General features: G+C 37.3%; 3 protein-coding genes across 7 annotated transcripts; 2 read left to right on the top strand and 1 right to left on the bottom strand.

The window, feature by feature from the left end:
- The first annotated feature begins 735 nt into the window (after nt 1-735).
- Nucleotides 736-4,206, top strand: LOC137719580 (uncharacterized). Of its 2 annotated transcripts, XM_068458619.1 has the most exons (8): nt 736-1,290; nt 1,975-2,122; nt 2,232-2,382; nt 2,531-2,656; nt 2,743-2,823; nt 2,980-3,172; nt 3,253-3,523; nt 3,663-4,206. In XM_068458619.1, exons 1-8 carry the CDS (start codon nt 1,087-1,089, stop codon nt 3,923-3,925), a joined length of 1,437 nt encoding a protein of 478 aa, XP_068314720.1. In that variant the 5' UTR covers nt 736-1,086; the 3' UTR covers nt 3,926-4,206. The 2 variants fall into 2 exon arrangements, with proteins under 2 accessions (XP_068314720.1, XP_068314721.1); XM_068458620.1 differs by lacking the exon at nt 2,743-2,823.
- Nucleotides 4,207-6,942: 2,736 nt separating this feature from the next.
- On the top strand, nt 6,943-12,283 carry LOC137719576 (COP1-interacting protein 7-like). 4 transcript variants are annotated; one of them, XM_068458610.1, is made up of 9 exons: nt 6,948-7,240; nt 7,646-7,843; nt 8,072-8,257; nt 8,357-8,468; nt 8,566-8,600; nt 8,678-8,830; nt 8,962-11,354; nt 11,569-11,655; nt 11,809-12,283. In XM_068458610.1, exons 2-9 carry the CDS (start codon nt 7,773-7,775, stop codon nt 11,877-11,879), a joined length of 3,108 nt encoding a protein of 1,035 aa, XP_068314711.1. In that variant the 5' UTR covers nt 6,948-7,240; nt 7,646-7,772; the 3' UTR covers nt 11,880-12,283. The 4 variants fall into 4 exon arrangements, with proteins under 4 accessions (XP_068314714.1, XP_068314711.1, XP_068314713.1 ...); XM_068458613.1 differs by lacking the exons at nt 11,569-11,655; nt 11,809-12,283 and having other exon boundaries at nt 6,943-7,240; nt 8,962-10,843; nt 10,929-11,126; XM_068458612.1 differs by lacking the exons at nt 6,948-7,240; nt 7,646-7,843; nt 8,566-8,600 and having other exon boundaries at nt 8,230-8,257.
- A 610-nt stretch (nt 12,284-12,893) lies between these two features.
- On the bottom strand, nt 12,894-14,221 carry LOC137721182 (receptor-like protein EIX1). Its single transcript, XM_068460287.1, has 2 exons — nt 13,054-14,221; nt 12,894-12,937 (listed from the first exon to the last, which is right to left on the bottom strand). Exons 1-2 carry the CDS (start codon nt 14,219-14,221, stop codon nt 12,894-12,896), a joined length of 1,212 nt encoding a protein of 403 aa, XP_068316388.1.
- Nucleotides 14,222-21,382: the final 7,161 nt, after the last annotated feature.

Genomic DNA, 21,382 nt, shown 5'->3' with positions numbered 1-21,382 from the left:
TGCTTCTAACAAATCACTTATGAGCATAAGTATTTCTTAGACAAACACTTGCACCATGTTAGGGATTACAGACTTGTTTGGAATTACTTTTAAAATGATTGAAACTTCTTTTAATGAAATTATTTTTTGAACCAATTTTTATAAAAATGCAGGTAAATCTTATAAAAACACTTGAAGTGCTTTTGGAACCTAAAAATATTTTCTTCTTAACGCGCTTTTAGTTATTTTAAAAGCACTTCCAAACGAGCCCTACTTATAGAAGGGCTAAAGCACCTTATGGAAATCCAAAAGGCTTCTACCTACATTTGGAAGAAAACTTGAAGAGCTTATGAATCATAAAAAAAAGCGATTTCACTTGCCGTGTGCTTATTTCATTGAAGCACTAAAGAAAAAGAACCAAATTCATAGTTTGGGCTTTAAACCGGGCTTCGAAATTACAATTGCGCGTCATGATAACCATCCGAAACCCAACAATGTTGGCCCAGACACTTTGATGGGCTCATTCCGGTCTAATATTTTATATAAAAGCCCACGGTAATTGCCGTCAACTTTTCCAAAAGGAGAGATTTTTTTTAAAAAAAAACTAATAAAAAATACTTGAAAATTTTAAATTTTAATGATAAAGGAGAAATAGAAGGTAAAATAAATAGTACGAAGATTGTTATTTTACGTAAAAATATGATTTTTTTATTAAAATAAACAGTATTCTTTAAAATGAATCAGAGCTGGACACACTGAGCATCCACAATCCGACAACAAAAATCTCTCTCCGTCACAGAGCTCGACCTCCGAGTGCTCCGCTTACACAGAGAGAGAGAGAGAGAGAGAGGGAGACGACGCCGTTTTGTCACTGAAATTAGGGTTGTGTGTGTGTGTGTGGGTGGGTGGGTGTCTCTGCAGCTAAAACCCTAGAATTTTTGTTTATTCTCCTCTCGAATTTGCTTTCCCTGAGCTTTTAGGGTTTATGCGATGCTGCAAAAGATAAGAAATTGGGTAATTAAAGAGGAATTGGAGGAGTAGATATGTGTTAGTCTCTGGTTCTGGGTTTGAAGTGAGTTTATTGGGGTTTTTCTGTGAGAGAAATTGATGGAAGGGGGAAGGAGAATCTCTGCGAGTCCTCGGCCTTGTAACGGTAGGAGGGTGGTGGCAAAGAAACGACCTCGTATTGGTGGGGTTGATGGGTTCGTCAACAGCGTTAAGAAGCTTCAGAGGCGCGAAATCAGCTCCAAGCGCGACCGTGCTTTCACTATGAGCGATGCCCAAGAGAGGTTTCGCAATATTCGCCTCCAGGTACTGTCTCTATCTTTGAATTGTTTATTTATTTAATGGAAGGAAAGCTTGGGGCTTTGATGCTTTTTTACCTGTTATGTTTGGTTCAATGGTTTTGATTTAATTCGAAAACCAAAACTAAGTAATGGGTTTTTGTTGATAAGTTATTAGGATGCTAGATCCTCTCACAAAACTTAAAAAAAAAGGGGTTTTTGCTATGATTTTTTTGCATTTTTAGCTTAATTTTGATTGATCTTTCTGCTAGCTGTTAAGAAATGGATTTACTTTGTCAAGTTCCCTAGCAGAAAATCCTCCCCGTGGCATTCAATCAGCATAAACGTACTTATGCTTCTGTATTCGTGTGTGTGAATGTTTTAGTTAAAACTTCCTGATAAGTTTGGGCTAATGCGTCCTTTATTCATGTGAGGTTCTTACCATCAAATTTGTAGTGCCATGAGTAGTTGTTCCGGGTCCATGTCGTGTTACTAATGCCAACACTTGAAAGCATTCTGTATAAAGAAGCACAACGATGCAGTAAGGAAGTTTTGAGTTTCAAGATTGGTGTTTTGAATTTGTGCTGTCTAGTTGTCTCATTTTATTGTGTACACATGCATTTGAACTATGAGTGGAATTTTTTTTTACTTGCGGTGTTAGTGCGTGTCTGCAAAACCTAATTTCTGTTTGTCATGATATTTGGATGCATAGGAGGAATATGATACACATGATCCGAAAGGTCATTGTGCCATGGTTCTGCCTTTCCTGCGAAAGAGGTCCAAAATTATTGAAATTGTAGCAGCACGTGACATTGTGTTTGCCCTTGCACAGTCTGGTGTTTGTGCAGCATTTAGCCGAGGTAGTAGCTGTATTATCTGTATTTCTGATCTTATATTACATGCACTAGTCTTATAACCTATAAATGTTTGAAAAAAGGGAATATGTAATGTTTATATTGTTGTATGCAGAAACCAACCAGAGAATATGCTTTCTGAATGTCAGTCCTGATGAAGTGATAAGAAGCTTGTTTTACAATAAAAACAATGACTCACTTATCACTGTCTCGGTTTATGCTTCAGACAACTTCAGTTCTTTGAAATGCAGAAGCACAAGGATTGAGTAAGTAAAATTTCTCCACTCTCCCCCCTTCATTCTAGACACACAGAAAAGGAAAGGAAGTTCAAAAGAAACAACAGTGTAGTTGTCCCAATTTACTTCCATCTTCTCTTATTTCTTTCTGAATATTCTGTCAAATTGTATGATCCAGATACATACGAAGGGGTAAACCAGATGCTGGATTTGCTCTTTTTGAATCCGAGTCACTGAAATGGCCTGGTTTTGTAGAGTTCGATGATGTAAATGGGAAGGTTCTTACTTATTCTGCACAGGATAGGTAAATATCTTATCGGTATTTGTTTTTAATACACTATTGTCTTCTTGATTTGATTTACCTTCCTTATGCTTCTATATTGTTACCAGTATATACAAGGTGTTTGATCTGAAAAACTATACAATGTTGTACTCCATATCGGATAAGCATGTCCAAGAGATTAAGATCAGGTAAGCTTAGTTTGGACGCCTCTTCTTCTTAAACGTGTGTGTGTGGCCACACACTCGCACTAGTGGTGGTTTATGCGTTTGGTTTTCCTTTTGTTATTGCTTAGTGGACATTTATGTTGCTTCTGTTTTCCAATTTTTCTTTTGTTTCTGTTACAGTCCTGGGATCATGCTGTTGATTTTTACTAAAGCTAGCAGTCATGTTCCTCTTAAGATTCTGTCTATAGAGGATGGTACTGTTCTCAAATCCTTTAACCATCTCCTTCATCGGAATAAGAAGGTGGATTTCATTGAACAGTTCAACGAGAAGCTTCTTGTAAAGCAAGAAAATGAGAACCTTCAAATTCTTGATGTGAGGACTTTCTTGATATCTTGCAGAAGTACTATAATTTATTCATTTGGATTTACCCGTCTGACTGCTATCATATGTAGGTTCGCAATTTTGAGATGACAGAAGTAAGCAGAACTCAATTCATGACCCCATCAGCCTTCATATTTCTATATGAGAATCAGTTATTCTTGACGTTTCGGAATCGAACAGTGGCTGTTTGGAACTTTAGAGGAGAACTTGTGACTTCATTTGAGGATCATCTTTTGTGGCATCCCGACTGCAATACCAATAACATATATATTACTAGTGACCAGGATCTTATTATTTCTTACTGCAAGGCTGATTCTGATGATCCATTGTCGGAAGGAAATGGTAAAGTTGTTTTTTGCCTTACTACCAATATCTAGTCTGATCTTGGGCTATCCACCACTGGATCACCTTTGGAGATCTAATTGGATGGAGGGTCCATTATGTCTTTGGATCTCTAACGGTGTTTGCATCTCTTTTGCAGCCGGATCCATCAATATCAGCAATATCTTGACTGGAAAATGCCTTGCTAAGATAAGAGCAACCAACAACGCTGAAAAAGCATGCATTTGTAGTGGTGAGGCTTGTGGCAGCAGTTGCAAATCGAAGAAGCGGTCCCTTTCCTCCCGAATTAGGAGTACAGTTGCAGAAGCCTTGGAAGACATTACTGCCCTCTTCTACGACGAAGAGCGCAACGAGATCTACACGGGCAATAGGCTCGGTCTAGTTCACGTATGGTCTAACTAATTGTTTCTCCGAGTTTATTCTCCATGTCCATTAGATTCTTTCTTGGTCTTCTAGACGTTTGAATTGATCTCGCTGCCCCCCACCGCAACAACTCCCTAGAACTGCACCATAAATTCGCTCTTGTACCCTGATTCCCTTTGTTTTACCTGAAATCCGATTTCTTTCCTCGTGTCTGTTGAGCTTGAGACTTCTTGTACCCTTTATCTCTTAGTTTTACCTGAATTCCGAGTTCTTTCATGTTGGTGTAATATAAATGTAGAATTGAGTTTGCCTCGGTCCTTCATACGCTCTTTTATGTCCAATTTTCGGCACTCTTTTATCTAACTGCACTCTTTTAACTCATTACTTTCCATTTGGACTGTTCTTACAACAATTATTGGTACAATAAAAGAAAACCTAATGAAAATAGCTTGAAAACTTCGAGTTTTAATCAAATGACAAAAATGTGTTGTAAGTGAATAGTATCAGGAATGATTTTTTAGAGTAAAAATGTCGTTAATGTTAAAAGTGAACGGTATCAGAAGTGTTTCGTTAAGATTTTCTACTATAATTGGAGCTGGAAATGTTAGGAAGTGGAATTGGTGTGACCACATGGACATGGCACAGCTACCTCGCTTTTCCCTACCTTTTTCTGAGAGGAATGGCTTTGTGCTCAGGAAGTGGAGTTGGTGTGAACACTTTACATGGATTAGAAGGCTCGCAATAACCAATCAAGCGTCATATGGAAATACCAAGGCATAAGTATGAGTGGACCGGCAGCTTTACGATTTGCCAACCGAAGGTCCCTTTGAGAAGCTCGTGCTACTTCAGCAGCACCACTCATTTACAACAATTTATGGCCCCGTTTGCGATTACTTTTGTAGAAGCACTTCTGGTCGCAAGAGCTTTTGATGAAAGCATACTGAGATTTTACAAAAACTTGATTATTTTCAAAAAATACTTGAAAATGTTTTTTGGAAGATGTCGGACCTGTTTGAAAGTGCTTCTCTAATAATTTTTTTGTTCATAAGTGATTAGAGTGATAGCGCGTTTATTAGAAGAATATTTTATAAAAATGTAAATACCTTATGGATAAGCGCCTGACACATAAGTCATTTCAAGTATTTTTTACAATTGAAAATACTTCTTTTTTTCATGTCAAACATTGTCAAAAATGTTTTTGGTAGTTTAAGTTTATGAGTTATTTTGAAAGTGCTTTTAAAATGACTAGAAACATTTTTAGAAAGTGTTTTTGGATTTCAAAAGTAGTGTAGTGAAATGTTTGTGGGTTTCAAAAGCACTTCAAGTGCTTTGTAGAAGAAGCACATAAACTAGTTATGTGCTTCACTTTAAGTGCTTTTTAATTCACCGTCTTTTTGCTAAGAATTGATTTAAAATATATTTTTACCAAACACGTTTTCTATCATTTTAAAAATAATTTCAAATAAATACTTAATTATTTTAAAAATACTTTCAAATAATTTCATCGTTGCAATTAGTCCTTTTATTCGAAAGCACTTTTAATTTTTCCGTCCAAACGGCGGTGGCCCCATATAGGCGTCTTCTTCGTGCCACCTGTTGTGCGTGACAACATTTGTAACATTCGTCAAGAGGTGATGACAATAAAGGACGAGAGAGAATTCGAGTTGTTAGTGATATGGGAAACGGAGTCGTTTCGTCCTGTATGTTGGATCTTAATTGCAGCAAAACGAATTATAAAATATTTCTTTCCTTTTGGAAACAAGTTCCTCTTTTTATTCTTGTCCTTGAAGTTTCTAGGCAACACGACACGAGCTGCATGTGATATGCGGAATGAGAAACCAAGTGGCGGTAGCTTTTGGAAATTCCCCTCCTGTTTGGATGTGTTTTTCATTCTTTTTTATTTATTCCGTCACGATTAAAACACGTTAATATTTTATATTTTTATTACTTTTTGTTTTATTATCTCTATTAAAAAATTAATATAAAATATTAACGTGATTTAACCGTGATCGCATAACATAGGAGGGGATGAAAATGATACCCAAACAAGAGAGCAGACAATCTACCTCCATTTCCAACCAAAAAACATGGAAAGAAAAAGTTAAAAATAAAATAATAATTAAATAAAACAATTACATTACTCGATTTTCACTTTGATTCTTTGTGATCTTGTTAGTTATTACATTGTCATTAAATACTGTTTAGTTTGGGTTTGAAGTCAAGTCCTAATCATAAAAAAACAGATAAATCAATTTAATACATGGAATCCAATGGGGGTAAAGTAATATGCAACTAACACCATGCCATTTAGTTTTCTTTTAACAATTTTAGACATGCAGCGGCATTTGGTAGACTGGATGAAATAGGATATAATTAATTAAAATTGATTTGAGTTCAGTTTGTTATTTGTTGTGTGATATAATAGGTTACCATTTCAAAATAGAGTAAATTATTTAACATATCCTTTATACGTAAGTTACAAGTCACTACCAATCTAATCTTCTTCCTAAGGCCGAACCACATTCAACCCATCAAACGGGGCCGTATGACTTTGCTTGCTAAATAAACAAGACTACAAGACTAAAAATGAGTACTCCTATTTGAATCACATCTACAAATCACATGATTCGCGTCGCATTTTCAACATATACAAAGTTCACATCTATTAAAGTTGTAAACACATTTCCATGCCACACGTGGTGTTTGTGTCAATGATGCAACAATATATGACAAGAAAGTTATACATGTCAATCGTATCAGTGATATCGAACGTTTCAAAGCTAAATTCTTTCAAAAACTCGATAAGTGTCATAGTACAAAAATGAAAAAAATACCGTAAGACATATCATTTCTCTATTTATACGATGACACGTGAAATACCGACTTTGAATAGCGAGGACTTGAAAAAATCTGTCGGCACGAAAGTGCTACAACTAACATTATTCTCAAAAAAAATCAAACATGCTAACAATTGAAATGAAAGTGACTAAAGTGAAAAAAGTAAAGGAAAGTTAAGGAAGGAAAAAAGCCCGGAGGAAAAAGAAGGTGGAGGGAGAGCGTGAGAGGTACGCGAGCGGAGGACAAGTAGTACTATCCAATTCCAATCCGCCACAAAGATGTGTTGGATTTTCGTTCAACAAGCAACAGCAATCAAGGCGGTGTCTTTATTTCTACAAGTCTTGTGTGTTGCATTGCAGCTACGAGCTAGCTAACTACACGGATAGAGAGAGTGAAAGAGACGACTGAGAGATTCAGACGCTCCTCCTCCTCCTCCTCCTGCTGCTGCATTCGCCGTTTGAGCTCACAGTCTCTCACTCGCAGTCCTGCTCGCTCTCGGATCTCTCAGGCTGAAAGGTAGACATTGGCTGTTATGTTTTGTTGTTACTATTTTAGTTTTCGATTTCGATTTTTTTTGAATTTTTGGTTTGATTTGGTTTTGACATCAATGAAGTGCGAATAAAATGAATTGAATCGAATTTATTTGATATTGCGATGTATTGTTCTTGAGATGTTTGGTGAGATTAGGAGTGATTGGTTTGGTTTGTGAGTTTTCTAGATCTGCATTTCAACTGCGGAAATTTATAGTATATGAAATTAAATGCTCAAGTTACAGCTGAGTTTCGATCGAAAAAGAAAAATGTTTCAAGTGAATTTTGGTATTTTTGGGCAATGATTTTGATATGGATAAGCAATGTACGACTGTGATTGCATTTCTGAGTCTGAGAAGGATATTTTCATGGTGTTTTTATTCCTTTTCAGATACAATTAGTTTGAATTTCGGGTTGTCGGTGCGCCTACGCCTTACCAGAATCTGCACTTGTGCAGCATAAAAGTTGCTACATTTTAGCAGCCTCGGCACAAACTCTCTGTCTCTACTCAGTTAAAGATGGAGGCGGAAATTGATGCCGGTACACCCTTGGACTACGCTGAATTTCAGATTTTTCCGTCCCAGAACAGGTTAGGTTCTCGCCTTTTGGTAAATTTTGTATTGGATCATAAAAATTTATTCTTTCTGTATATACTAGTGCGTTAGCAAAATTGCAACGAACTTTACAAAACCTTTGATCTTCACTTTAACTAGAACGGGTTTGTGGAGATATGATTCGATGAAAAATTCAAAATGTCCATGAAAGTGATTCCTTTTATTTGTGGTTTGCTTCACTAATGTGTTGGGGGATGGTCTAGGTATGAGGCCCTTGTTTCCAGTGGCAGAGAAGTGGAAAAGTTAGCAGGCGGGGCACTTGAACCGTTATTGCCACATTTTCCGGAAGTAAGTGAATTGCATTGCAAGGGATCAAATGCTAACCTCACACTCCGACTTCCTAAAAGCCTGCATGGTGCTGCCTGGTTCACGAAATCAACTTTAACCAGGTTTTAAACACTCTAATGTTTCTTTTTTCTTGTCTCTTTATCTTCAGTTTAATTATCCATTTTATTTCCTGATACACAAATTGTTTTGCTTCATCACAGATTCCTGCAAATTACTGGTTCACCAGACGTAATGCATACCATTACTGCTACTGAAGGAGAAATATCTCAGTTGGAAGAAGCCAAAAAGTTTCATGTTTCTTTATATGGCCAGGTTCCTTCTCCCGTCTTTCAAGATTGATGTTTGAAGGCGTATGGTTTAATAAATATTCCGGTATCTGGCAACTAATGTGTGTGATTTTTATCAACAGCCTGAAGCTGAGATTGCATCATCAGATGCTTCAAAGTATGTCCTTTTAATTCTTCATTTAAGATTACATTTGAGTTGCATCAGCATGACACTATAGGAATTTGTGCTGTCAGGAACGAACTTTTGCGGGCACTGGACTTGAGGCTCACTGCATTAAGAAGGGAATTAACGATCGCTATTGAAAAGGCTTGTCATTCCTCGTTCAACTCTAAAGAGATTTCAAATGTAGCAAACTTTTCTCAACATTTTGGAACAACAGATTTCAGGTAAGGTAGTCACTTAGATTAATAGAAAGGGCACTGGTATTTTAGCTTCTTAGTTGCTCTGAAAGAATCCGTTGTTTGAAGATTTATCTGCTAAATGTTCTTACAAAGTCAGTATCGTGGTGAAAACGCAGGAATACTCTGTTCAAGATTTTAGAACAGTATCAACAAGGCAAGAGTGGTGATCCTCAAAATGATGACCAGTCGGGTAATTTTGGAGATGATAATGTTGAGGCAGATGGGAGTGTTCAGATATCTAAGCCAATGAATTTCTCTACACCAGTAAAATATAGTGTTTCACCTGCAAAAGCTGCCCAGGTTGAGCGACAGAGTTCAACTGAAAGTGGGGAGTCTTCTGAGTCAAGTGACGAGGAGCAAACATCTGCAGAAAGAAGTCGGAGTCTTATGAGAAGTGCCGCACCTAGAAGGTCAGCATCTCCAATGCGGAGGATTCAAATAGGAAGAACTGGGTCACGCAGAGCTGCTGCCTTAACCATTAAGAGCCTCAATTACTTTCCTTCTAGGGAAAAGCCTTTTTCAGAAGAGGGTGAACCTGAACACTCAAACAAGAAATCTGAGAGCAATGCACGAAGGATGAGTGTTCAAGATGCAATTAGTCTTTTCGAAAGCAAACAAAGAGATCAAGCTGCTGCGGATGCTCAAAAAAGGAGCTCGTTAACAAATATCTCTGTGAGTACAAATAAAGCTGTATTAAGAAGATGGAGCTCAGGTTTTGGGGAAACTTCCACCCAAAGTCAATCTGAAATTGCCTCTGGAGACAGTGGTCCAGTGACTTCAAATGATATAAAGAATGGTAAGGTGCCAACATCTTCAGAAGAAATGAAACCAGAGTCTGATCTTTTACCCACAGATCAAAGTACTATTGAAGCTCCTAAACCGGCGGTTAACGAAGGAAGATTTGAGAAAAATTTATCTAGTCCAATTGATACTGAAGCAGACTCTACTATAACTCCGGGAGAAAAAAGTAATAAAAAATCAATAGCTTCAATGGAATGGAGTCAAGAAAGGGAAGCAGAATTGAACCAAATGCTGATGAAAATGATGGAAACTAAACCTGTTAAGCCTGTGAAGCCTGTTAAATCTACAAAGCCTCAAGCTACCAGAAATCAAAGCCTTCCTTCTGAACAGAGAGGTGGCTTTTATGACCACTACAAGGAGAAGAGAGATGAAAAACTACGAGGTGAGAATTCTAGAAAGCGAGCAGAGAAAGAAGCACAATTTAAAGCAATGCAGCGAATTCTTGATGAAAGGAAAGCCGAAATGTCCACTGCAAAGGCGAATGATATTGATAAAAAAGGTGCTACGCAGAAGCCCCAAAAATCAGTTGGAAAAGTATCTCAACCTGCAAATCCTAGAAAGGAAAATGCAAAGCCTTCTGTTACAAAGAAGGCTTCACCTAGAACATCACCTATGCCTGCTACACGCAAGTCGTGGCCATCAACACCAACACCGAGAGCCACAGGGGCATCGCCAGCTAGAACTCCTGTTGGGGTTACCAGCACTACCCCGACCCGTCAAAAACCCAAGCCAACACCACCCGGTGCTAAAGTGGAAAGACCCCCACAGCGACAGAGGAATGTGAAGGAATCTGTGATTACTAAAGACAGGAGCTCGAAGGGAGTAAATGAGAAGCAGCAGCAAGCAGTGAAAAAGAGTGGTAAAACAACAAAACCTAAAGTAGTGACAACCTCTGGTGATTATTCTGATATAATTCCAGCAAAGCACAACAAGGTGACCAAGAAAAGCAGTGTAGTGCCAGTGGAATCAAAACCATTTCTTCGGAAGGGTACTCGAACGAGCCCGGGTGTTGTTCCTGTCATTAACAAGACAAGAACTTCTCCTCAATCGGAGGAATCTTTGAGAAACAGCACAAATATTATTGAAACTCAAGAGGATGAGGTGATTGGTAGTGCTTTTGATCCTGTGAGTCAGCATCAAGAGCCAGATATTGTGTCAGTCGGCCTTTCAAATGATGCTGTGGAACCAGAAGCTCTGGTAAATGATAGCCTGATGTGTAGTGAGACACAACATGTTGACCAAGTTTCTCCTGATCATAATGATGACTTGAAAAATGTTGCAGAATCGTCATTGCAAGTTCAAGCTGAAGAAGAATCAACCATCTCCCCAAGTGCTTGGGTGGAAATAGAGGAGCATCAGGCCATGTCCCCATGTAACGACTCATCTCAAGTAACCACTTCAGCCAATGTTGCACCAGCTGGACTGTCAAGTCCCCGTGTCCGCCATTCTTTATCCCAGATGCTGCAAGAAGAAAGTAACGAACCAGATAATATTGAGTGGGGAAATGCTGAAAATCCTCCTGCTATTGTGTTCCAAAAGGATGCACCAAAAGGATTGAAGAGGCTCTTAAAATTTGCTCGGAAGAGCAAGGGAGATGCCAATTCGACTGGTTGGTCTAGTCCGTCAGTTTTCTCTGAAGGAGAGGATGATGCTGACAGTGTACTCAGAAAGTCTTCGGTTCATACAAGGAAGAATGAACCGTACTCTAGTAAGTTTCCTGCCTTCATTAGAATTCCGTCCTGCCTTTGTCTTTTTTCTTTTGCTCCTTTCCTCCCTTCCTCGCTAACCCTTGCTTTAATTTGTTGTGAAAGCAGATAGTTGACAAAAGCAGATTGTATTTCGTATTGTAGTAGAGAAAAGTTAGATGGTTGGATGTTCTCTTTTTGCTCATGTTATTAATCATTTTGGATTTGTGCATGCAGCTCAATCAAATATTAGCAGATTTGACGGGCAGAGTTCACATAAGTCACAAGAGAACCGCGATGCAGCTGCAGGACCTGCAACTAAAGGTTGTCTTTCCACGTGACGAGCAACACAGTATCGTTTTCTATGATTTATTTATTTTCCTGCAAATTTTTTCTACACCTGCATACAGAATTTCTACGTGCCATTTCTAATTCGCTTGATTAAGATTCCAATACTGTCTACTATTTGTGTTTCAGCTGCAACAAGGTCATTCTTCTCTCTTTCAGCGTTTAGGGGCAGCAAACCAAATGAGATGAAGTTTCGCTAATGCTGGAGACTCATGTCGAGTACTGGAGTCGGATTCTTCGAAACTTTCTATTCTTCCTTTACCGTCGTTATAGCATGCATGATGCATTCATCCACATGCAGAGACAAGGGACCGTCCCTATACTTCTGGCATTTCTTTTTTCTTCTTTCCTGTCGTAAAACTTTGTTTCCAGGTCTTTTGTACATGCAATATATGCCCTTGTTCTGTTCTTTTCAGAGATTTAAACAGACCCCTGTTCATAACCCTTATGCTTAGGATGTCAAGCAACTACAGATCGATACATGTCATGTCGATTCGAGTCGATTTTATTTATTCTAGGACAAAGTTGCTTCATAATGTATCCAGTTTCAAGTCTGTAAACTTTGCGTATATTGGCATCAATACGAATGCTTTGTGACAAAGAATGCCTCTAAATAACATAGGAACATGCTAACTCCGTCGTCACCATTTTGCTTGCTCCATGAGCATTTCAAGGCTGCATAGCAATTGGGTTTTCTCGTAAAAAAGAGAGAGGTGTCATGCGAATTAGTACGAAAAAGAGAGAGACAAGTACTACGAAGAAGAAGGGGAGAGAGAAGAGAGAACAAAAGAAAGATCCAGGGGTAAAATTGTAAATGAAAAATAATTAAAAGTACAATCACAAAATAATGTAAATAATGTGATGTTGCTGATAATTAATTAATAGGTAACTAATTCCTAAACCATTTTCACACATTTCTCTTGTCATTCAATTTACTTTTGCTAAACGAAGAGTTACTTGTTCAGAAAACAAGTCTTTTAATTTTATATGGGATAATTTTTTCTATTTTTTTAATTTTTATGAAAACATCGATGGTACGAAGGATATTTTATTGATAACGAAAAAAAAGTTACACTTAGTCAGGGGGACATAAACCTTACCCCTCATAATGCCAAGAAAAGGAGAAAAACAACTTTGAGTAAGAAGGGGGGACATAAACCTTACCCTCTAGAAATGAAAACAAAAACGATACAAAGGAGGGGGAGACATGAAACCTAACCCGGGGGAGACATGAAACCTAACCCATCTAAGGCTAAACCTGAAAGAAAAATACAATGAAACAAGAGGATGAAATTTGACAAAATCATACAACAAACTTACTCAAAGTTGACAGGTCTCCTAGGGACATTGGAATCGGACCTGATATTGAATTACCTGAAAGATCCAAGTGCCTTAAACTTTTAAGGTTGCCAATGGAACTCGATACTTCACCACGTAAGGCATTGCGAGAAAGATGTAAGGACTCGAGATTGTTCAAGCTGTACAACCATTCAGGTATGGTAGAATTGAATTTGTTCCCCCCGAGATTAAGAGCTGTAAGACCAGTCATATTCTGAATACTGCTTGGAAGTTGTCTTGTAAGTTGATTGGCTTCTAGACTCAATTCAAGGAATTTTTGGTTAAACAACCATTTGGGAATTGGATCAAGACTAATAGAATTGTTTGACAAATCAATTTCCCTCAGAGATGTGATATTCTGTGAAATGCTAGGAATTGGACCTTGGAAACCACAAAAACTGAGATGAAGAGAAACTAGATTTTTAAGACTGAAAACCCATCTCGGCATCAAAGAATAAAAAATGTTGAGGGAAAGATCAAGGACGACCAGGGAAGTAAAATTTGGGGTGGGTAGAGGGGGAATTTGATCAAGTTCACAATCAGACATATCTAACTCTACCAAAGAAGGGAGCATGTTTGTAACTTGCAACCAGTCAGATGCTTTTCTAAGATTTATAGAACTCAAGTCCAAGTGTTTCAGCTGAGAAAGACCAGAAATCCACTGAAGGTTTTCAACCTTCAGATCGTTAAAACTGAGATTGAGATAACGTAGACTGGAGAGATTTCCTAGTTTATGAGGAATTACTCCATCAAACAATGAGTATCCAAGATTAAGGTGTGTTAAACTTGTCATAGAACCAAAGAAACTAGGAATTTGTGTTGAGAAGCCATTGTTGCTTAGGTCCAAGTAGTTGAGATGCTTTAAACTGAGCAAAGAAGGATTTATCTTACCACCGAAGAAAGAGTCGGAACCCCAATCAGAGTCGGAACTATTAAGGTGCAGCTCGTGGATGTGGCCGGTTATGTGATCACAAACAACTCCTGTCCAACGGCAACAGTCTGAACCTTCGTTTGCAACCCACGACGAAAGCTGATTGGCAGGGTCCTCGAGATCTTGCTTGAACATCAGAAGTGCTTGTCTTTCGCTTTCTTTGCAAAGCGGAGGCCAACCGGGAATTCCATTGCATAAACCAATACTGAAAGTAATGGTTGCAATGGCTAGAACCCTGATTAGTAGTAAAACAACTCTCATGCTTCTCTCCATAAAGTTCTAGTGTATGAAGCAGGTGATGTGTATGAGCAATGAACCATCCAGAGTAGTGCTAGCTATATATACTAGGGAGCCTCACTTTTTCTAAACCATCCTCTACGGCATGAGACTGCATTTTCAAAATCGATGCACATCAATGAGAGTAGCACTCGGACTCACTCTAGGAATCTTGGACAGAAGTTTCATAGATGATAAGATTGATTAAACTAATGTCGTATCAGGTAATGACAAATTAAAAGCAAGCTACACATCTAAAAACAAACAAGGAAACTGAAAAATAAACAAAGGCCGGCAGTGAGGCTGTTCTTCACGACAGGACCGACAGTAACATATAATGTAATGACAAATTACAAGCAAGCTACACATCTAAAAACAAACAAGGAAACTGAAAAATAAACAAAGGCCGGCAATGAGGTTGTTCTTCACGGCAGGACCGATAGTAACATATAAATTAAAAAGGTAAATTACATTTTACCTCCTCATCTTTCAGTGTAATTACAATCTCATACAATATTTTTAAAACATTTCAATCTCATACATTTAGTATTATTTTTTTTTAATTTCATGCAACTGTTAAAAAATCTGTTAAGTTAACCGTTAACTGATAACGTGACAAATATGTTTAGTAATCACCCCACTTGGAATTGGGAATCGTCGGTCCTTCAAAAGGTCTTTGAGTGTTGGAAGTGTAACACAAATAGAGATGAAAAGTTAATTTCTTTTATGGACGTGATATTTACTGGGATATGACACCCTAATGCAAAGAGAAATGCAGATTCACTTGATTCATGGACTCTCTGTCATCACACAAAGTTGGTACGAGAATGGACATTAAATGGTGAGATGTCAAAGTCCATGGAGGCTCCACTTTAAGAGAATCCCCTTAGCATTTCTCAAGTGCAAATGAAGGTAAAATTTGTGATGCTTTCTGTAACAGGATCTCCAAAGGAGTTAGCAAAACCTTTTTTTTTTTAAAGTGTTCTGTGCTAAATCATGTGGCACTTTAATGCAATTTTCCAATAATATAAAATCGCCAACTGTTCATCAAATTCAACACGAACAAAAAAGGATTTAAGCATCAAATGTTGAAATAGATTTCCTTCTCGATGATCACAGCTTAGGAGTAAGTGGCACGGTAGGAAAACAGCACCTCTGCGTTCATAATATCTGGAAGCAGGGACGGTTTACTAAAACTGAAAGAGCAGATATTGCGCCTGCAAACCAATATTCAAGCTTGTCAAGATTTCTAAGAGGGAGCGATTAATAAGGTGAGAGCAGGAGCCTCCATGATCTAAATGGAAGAAAAGTTGAAAATTGCTGTCAAGATTTTCCTTTGAAAAGAGAGAGAAAAAAAAAAACAAAAAAAAACAAAAAAGAACAGAGAATCCTACATATGAGTAAAAATGCAATGCAATAATCCCAAGTCCGCAGAACATTCCTTTTAAGAGTGAAAAAGTTAGATCTTAGCTCAAGATAGTTGCAAACTCGCAATAACAAAGTAGCTTATAGAATTGGACATCAAATTGTCTTTTGAAGGCAAATGTGCATGCATGGAAATAAATCCAATATCGTGGTCGGCACAACTAATAGGTAAATGCAGCATTTCTGACAATCATTGTTGAAGAAGCAATATCATAGTAAAAACTGAAAAGAAAAGGCTGATTTTGAAGAATTTACCTTGTGTAGGCGGAGAACAACGAATGGTACAAACGTCAAAGAAAAGTAAAGCGGAAATGTTTTCCTAATTATAGCTGATGTAGCCCGTGTATTCTGAGGTAAACAAGAATTTGTATCTGGATGAATAACCGAACAAGAAAATATGGACAGATACTCTTCCAACTTTATACAGTCAGATTTTGTTCTCTCAAACAAATAATAAGATAGTGAGGCAATATTAACAGGGCGGCCCAGTCTTCTGGATAAATTCTTGATGAGATATTGACAAGCTCTCAGGATGCATCACAAAATCGGGTCGATCTTGGACTAACGTAAATTTGACTGTGAAACACACAAACGCGCAAGAATACAAAGATATATCGTGATTCACCTCAAGTTGGGGCTATGTCCACATTGGTATCCGTTCAGTTTTACTATGTAAATGTGTGGATTACAATGTACAAGCAAGGCAACTCTCCACTGCTCTCCCCCCTAAGTGAGGGTGGGGGAGCCCTTTTATAGAATAAGGGTTTCCTTCCCTCTTACATGAATCATGGGCTAAGTAATGAAGCCCAAATACCAAGGCCCAATATATGGTACAACATGAGTCCCCCAAGTCTTCAGTGAAGAGAGTCTTTTGGTTGGAGAGTGGAGACTTCAAATTCAATCCATGTGCTAGCCGAAGTGACTAGATATCGTCCAGAACCAATACTCGACATCAGGCGGTGCTCAAAGTGAAGCAATACTCAGCTAGAGGTAGAACACATTACAAGGTTGCTTGGCTAGAGGCAATGCTCTCGGTGAGGCGGTTGCTCAGCTGGGGGCTATGCTTGTTGAGAGACGGCTCGGCTCGTAGCGTTCCTTGTTGCGAGTATGCACTCGACGTCAACGTGCACTCATTATGAGTTAACTTCTTGATATTACTCGGGTCTGCTTGTCGGGTTCACATATTGGGTCTATGTGTAGGGTCCGCGGATTGGGTCCACACGTAGGGTCTTTGAGGCGGGACCATACGTAGGGACATTGAGTTGGGTCCATGAGTCGAGGTCCGAGCTCATGGTGTCCAAGCTTATGGGTGTCCAATCTCGTAAGTGCTCGAACGAATAGGTGTCTGAGCTCGCAGATGTTTGAACACATAGGTGTCCAAATAAGCAAGTGTCCAAGCAAGTGGGTGTCCAGTCAAATAAGAGGTCATCGTTCGGACTAAATCTTTGACACCATGAGCATGTGGCTCAGTGGTCTATAAGTTGGTAGGCTTCTTTAATCAGTAACAATGTTGATCAATAGAGCTAATTGCTCAATAATTCCTGACAATAAATGACAGTATATGTATGAACGCATAATGAATAAATCAAATTAGTTTGGCAAGGCAAAATATTGTACTATGTACCTACTACAAATAAATAATTTATTAAGTTATGTGGTAAATCACATGTTGCATAAGTGACATAGTTAAAGGCAATCACAATGCTCTAATAATCTTAAACCATATAACTTTGTATTGTGGGTTGTGTACCGTGGCCTAACAGTGAAAGAGCGAAAATATGTGATGTGGTCAAACTTCCACTTGGGGAATAGTCATGGTAAAGTTGCATTATAATGACAAGCATGGACGCATACGGTATGTGGTGTTAGTAGCCCGTGCCACGTGGCATATCGTAATAATGATGTGACGAAAGATTATCATCATAATAAAATATTTAAATAAACATATATTTGTAGTAATGATGTATATTTGTATTGTGTAGTGTGCCATGAGTCAGGTCAAGACAATCATTTAAATAATAGAACTTCTGATCATGTGCTAAATATCACAAAACAATAAAATAATAAAATATTAAATAAATAATTTGAGATTGTATTGTGTCATCAATATAATAGTTTCAAGTAATCAGCCTACTACATAAAGGAAAAACATGAAAAAAGAAAGTAGAAAAGTAGAAGATATAATACTTGAGCATCTAGCAGGAATAGTAAATTTTTAGAAAAAAAAAAAAATTAAACCGTCTTCCAGATTTAATCGATAAAAGTTATATTATAACCCAAGACAAAGATAAAGTACATAGTTTGTTTACAAATCAAAACGAAGTGCTGCTATAATCCGCAACAGCTAGGAATCATTTCCACGTAAAGATACTCAAATTTGACGGCACATCGAATAACCATCAAGCAAAGCAAAATATACCATGTGCTAACACGAAACTAAAACAAAAGGAGGATTAGATATCAAGAATTTTTCATAAGGCATCAATTGACAAAATGCTTCTTAATGTGGTCTTCCAAAAAATGAATGCAGCTCCAAAACACCTTAGAAATCTTTATCACCCCAGTCTTCCTAAATAGAAGCATAAATGGAAAGGATAGCTCCCTAATTTTGCAATAGAAACTGTACCAAAGAATATCAGGCTCCAAAGTCCCTGATTTTTCCTTGGTATAAATCTGTACATTGCAAGTTTAATTCCAACGAAACAAATACGCGTGTAAAGTAGAAGGCATCAACGCTCCATTTATTGCTTTACAATCATCTGAAGTTGCTGACACAATGCCTAAAATATTCAAGACTCAAAGATTTTTCATATAAATAGAACACCTCACCAAAACAATAACCGGGGTTGTGGTATTTGAATCAAGCAGGCAAATGCTTTGCAAGGCTGACCTTGATGACCTGAGGAGCATGCTCAGATGCAACAAGGGCAGGGTCGAGCTTTGACTTTCGTTCATTGTAGGTTTTCACATTATTATCGAACCAGCTGGCTACTTGGGAACCATCGGAAGGTATCGGTATCGTATCATCGCCGATGGCAGCGGCACTTGAAGTAAGTAGAATTGTTATTATCATCAGAGATGCATAAATGAACATGCATGTCGTGTGTCCGGCCATCATTCTCTTTCTTGACGCACAATATATTAAAAAAAGTTATGGTCGAAAAATATACAAAAACAATCTAAACTTTTCTGAAATCTCATATCTACGTTTTTCAGCTTTATTCTACTGATTAGCTAGAGAACTAGGTTTGTTGGTTGTTTATGAATAAATAATACCACAATCCATGATTATAGGATTGACCCAAAATATGTGAGGTTAGACAGCTCTAGCTCTCGCACATGTTGATTTTTAATGGCAGTTATACGTTTCAGATTCTAAGGCTTTCTCCCTAATATTTTAGGGCTCTCTTGAGAGCTAATTGTATTACCTACTAAAAAAATGCATATCCAGAATTAAAAGTAGTTTAAGACAGTAATAATCCATAACATTGTTGCACCATAGGGAGGGGAGTGAGAAACATTTTTAGCAGGGGCAACCTTACGCTCCAGTTATACTTGAGGAAAAAAAAATTAAGATAGTAGAATATCTTCTATAATCTCATTGCTTTTTTTTTTTCCTCAAATTTCATTAGGTCAACTTGTATGCATTTTTTTTTTCACAATGATCGGTTATTATTATACATATTATTTAGAAATTTCAACGGATCAATTAAAGTACTTAAATATAATAAATTCAAGTTATATATGTCTTTTACTTTATATTTATTTGAAGAAGCATGAATAATATGATACATATATTCCCTGCCCTTATGTAAGCATTATATATTTTTTTTCCTTCGCACAAAACTTTAATAAGTAGCAGGCCATCCCATTGAGCTTAGCTGCCTCCATCCTTATGCACCATTATAGTGTGCTCAGAGGTAGCAACGTTTATAAAAAAAGTATGATTTTGAATAATCATCAGTATAGATGCAAGTGGTAGATTTTCTTGCTAGATATAATCTCTGTTTAATTTATTGTGTTCTATGCTCAAATTCTCCTATGTTTTTTTTAGTGTAATTTAGAGTAATAATATCGCTTGTAATAGCTAAAGAATTATATAATAATCGTGTACTAATTCTAAAGTAATTCCTTAATAATTAATCTTCTTGGAAATATATAGGTTTGTTGTCTTTGTTGGTATTAATTTCTTTTGTCTCGACCTTTATAGTGATGTCAGTTCAATTATCGCCAAAGACGCATTTGAACCACATTATTATTTGTCTATTTTGAGGCTTAGCTCAGTTCTCACTTCCATAATATAAATAATATCATTTGTTAAAAAAAAAAAAAAAAGGTGAAGTGGAAGTTATATGACTGATTGATAACGTAGCATACACTAATCTCTATTAATTAATAAAATCCTTTTTGTCAACCAAAAGAGGTTGAAAAGACAAATTAGTCTTCTATCACACAAAAAAATTGATGGGCAATAATGTTATTTCACAGGTCCAAATTTTACTGTTTTTTATTGAAGTCTCACCTACAGGTGATGTTAAAATACCACCAATATTAAAAAAAAAAAAAAAAAAAACCAAAAGTAGAAACCCCCCACTCCCCCCACACTCTCTCTCCCTCCCTCTCTCCTTCTCATTTTCTAAAAAAATGTGTTCATACACACAAATAGCGTGTTTACCAACCGGAGTTGGAATGAAATGAAAGGGAATCATTCCCGATTGAAGGGATTCCAGTGTTAACTAAAATTTTAGGGAATAAAAAACACATGGGGCCCATCTAAAATCCGGAATCACACTCCGGAAATTCTCGGATTTGGATTCTTAGGAGAGACCTGGTATTTGGATTCCTGGAGAAACTCTTCATCCGGATTCTAACTTTTATACCGAAACGACCCTCATGATTTTTGGCTAATCCGAAAGTACCCCAACAACTTCACCTTTCCAACCCATCACAGAGTCCTGCAATTTCATCTTTATCAACTCACGGTGAGCTCCAACGGCAATGGCGGTGCAAACAAATACAAAACCACATACAATGATACAAATCAAAACAATCATGAGAATCAAGTTTCTAACAAAACCCAGAATGATAGAGAGATATGGGTTCCTTCGCACCTCTGTTAGAACCAAAGAGGACGGAGAACTTTTTTTTTTTTTCCTTGAAGACGGAGACCGTCCTGTTTTGAGAACCAAAGAGGGCTTTGACCTCTTTTCTTCTTACTACTTATTGCAATTTATTTTTCTCTTTAATAAATTATTTTATGAAATGTTTTTTTTATTCTTAAAATCAAATAGAGATAGATGTGCTTCTACAGGGTACTAAAATGTAAAAATATTTGCTCTTTGATCTTAACTCCTAACTAAAATGTTATTAAAAATAAATATAGGATAAAATAAAACAAAAAACAGTAAGGGCATTTCAGTAATCTTATTGATTTATATTCCGATTCATGTGAATTAGTAAACAACTTATATGAACTAAAGTTCATTTATACTCTGATTCCAGAACATTTAGGTAAACAACTTCAACAGTAATCTGATTCTGACTCCTTCTCAATCCAATTCCTTCTCAATTCAATTCCTCCTCAATCAAAATCCTCTATTTTGATTACGGTTACGTAAACGCGCCAAAAGTGTGTAGGCAAATGGTAGTTATTGGATTAAGATTCTCTTTCCCCACTAATTTTTCTCCCCTTTTTTCTCTTTTTCTTTCAATGGTCAGGATTGTGTTGATTTC

The sequence above is a fragment of the Pyrus communis genome, chromosome 16, assembly GCF_963583255.1.
Source record: "Pyrus communis chromosome 16, drPyrComm1.1, whole genome shotgun sequence".
Lineage (NCBI taxonomy): Eukaryota > Viridiplantae > Streptophyta > Magnoliopsida > Rosales > Rosaceae > Pyrus > Pyrus communis.
Note: the sequence above shows the minus strand (reverse complement) of the source record. Positions and strands in the feature narration are given on the sequence as shown.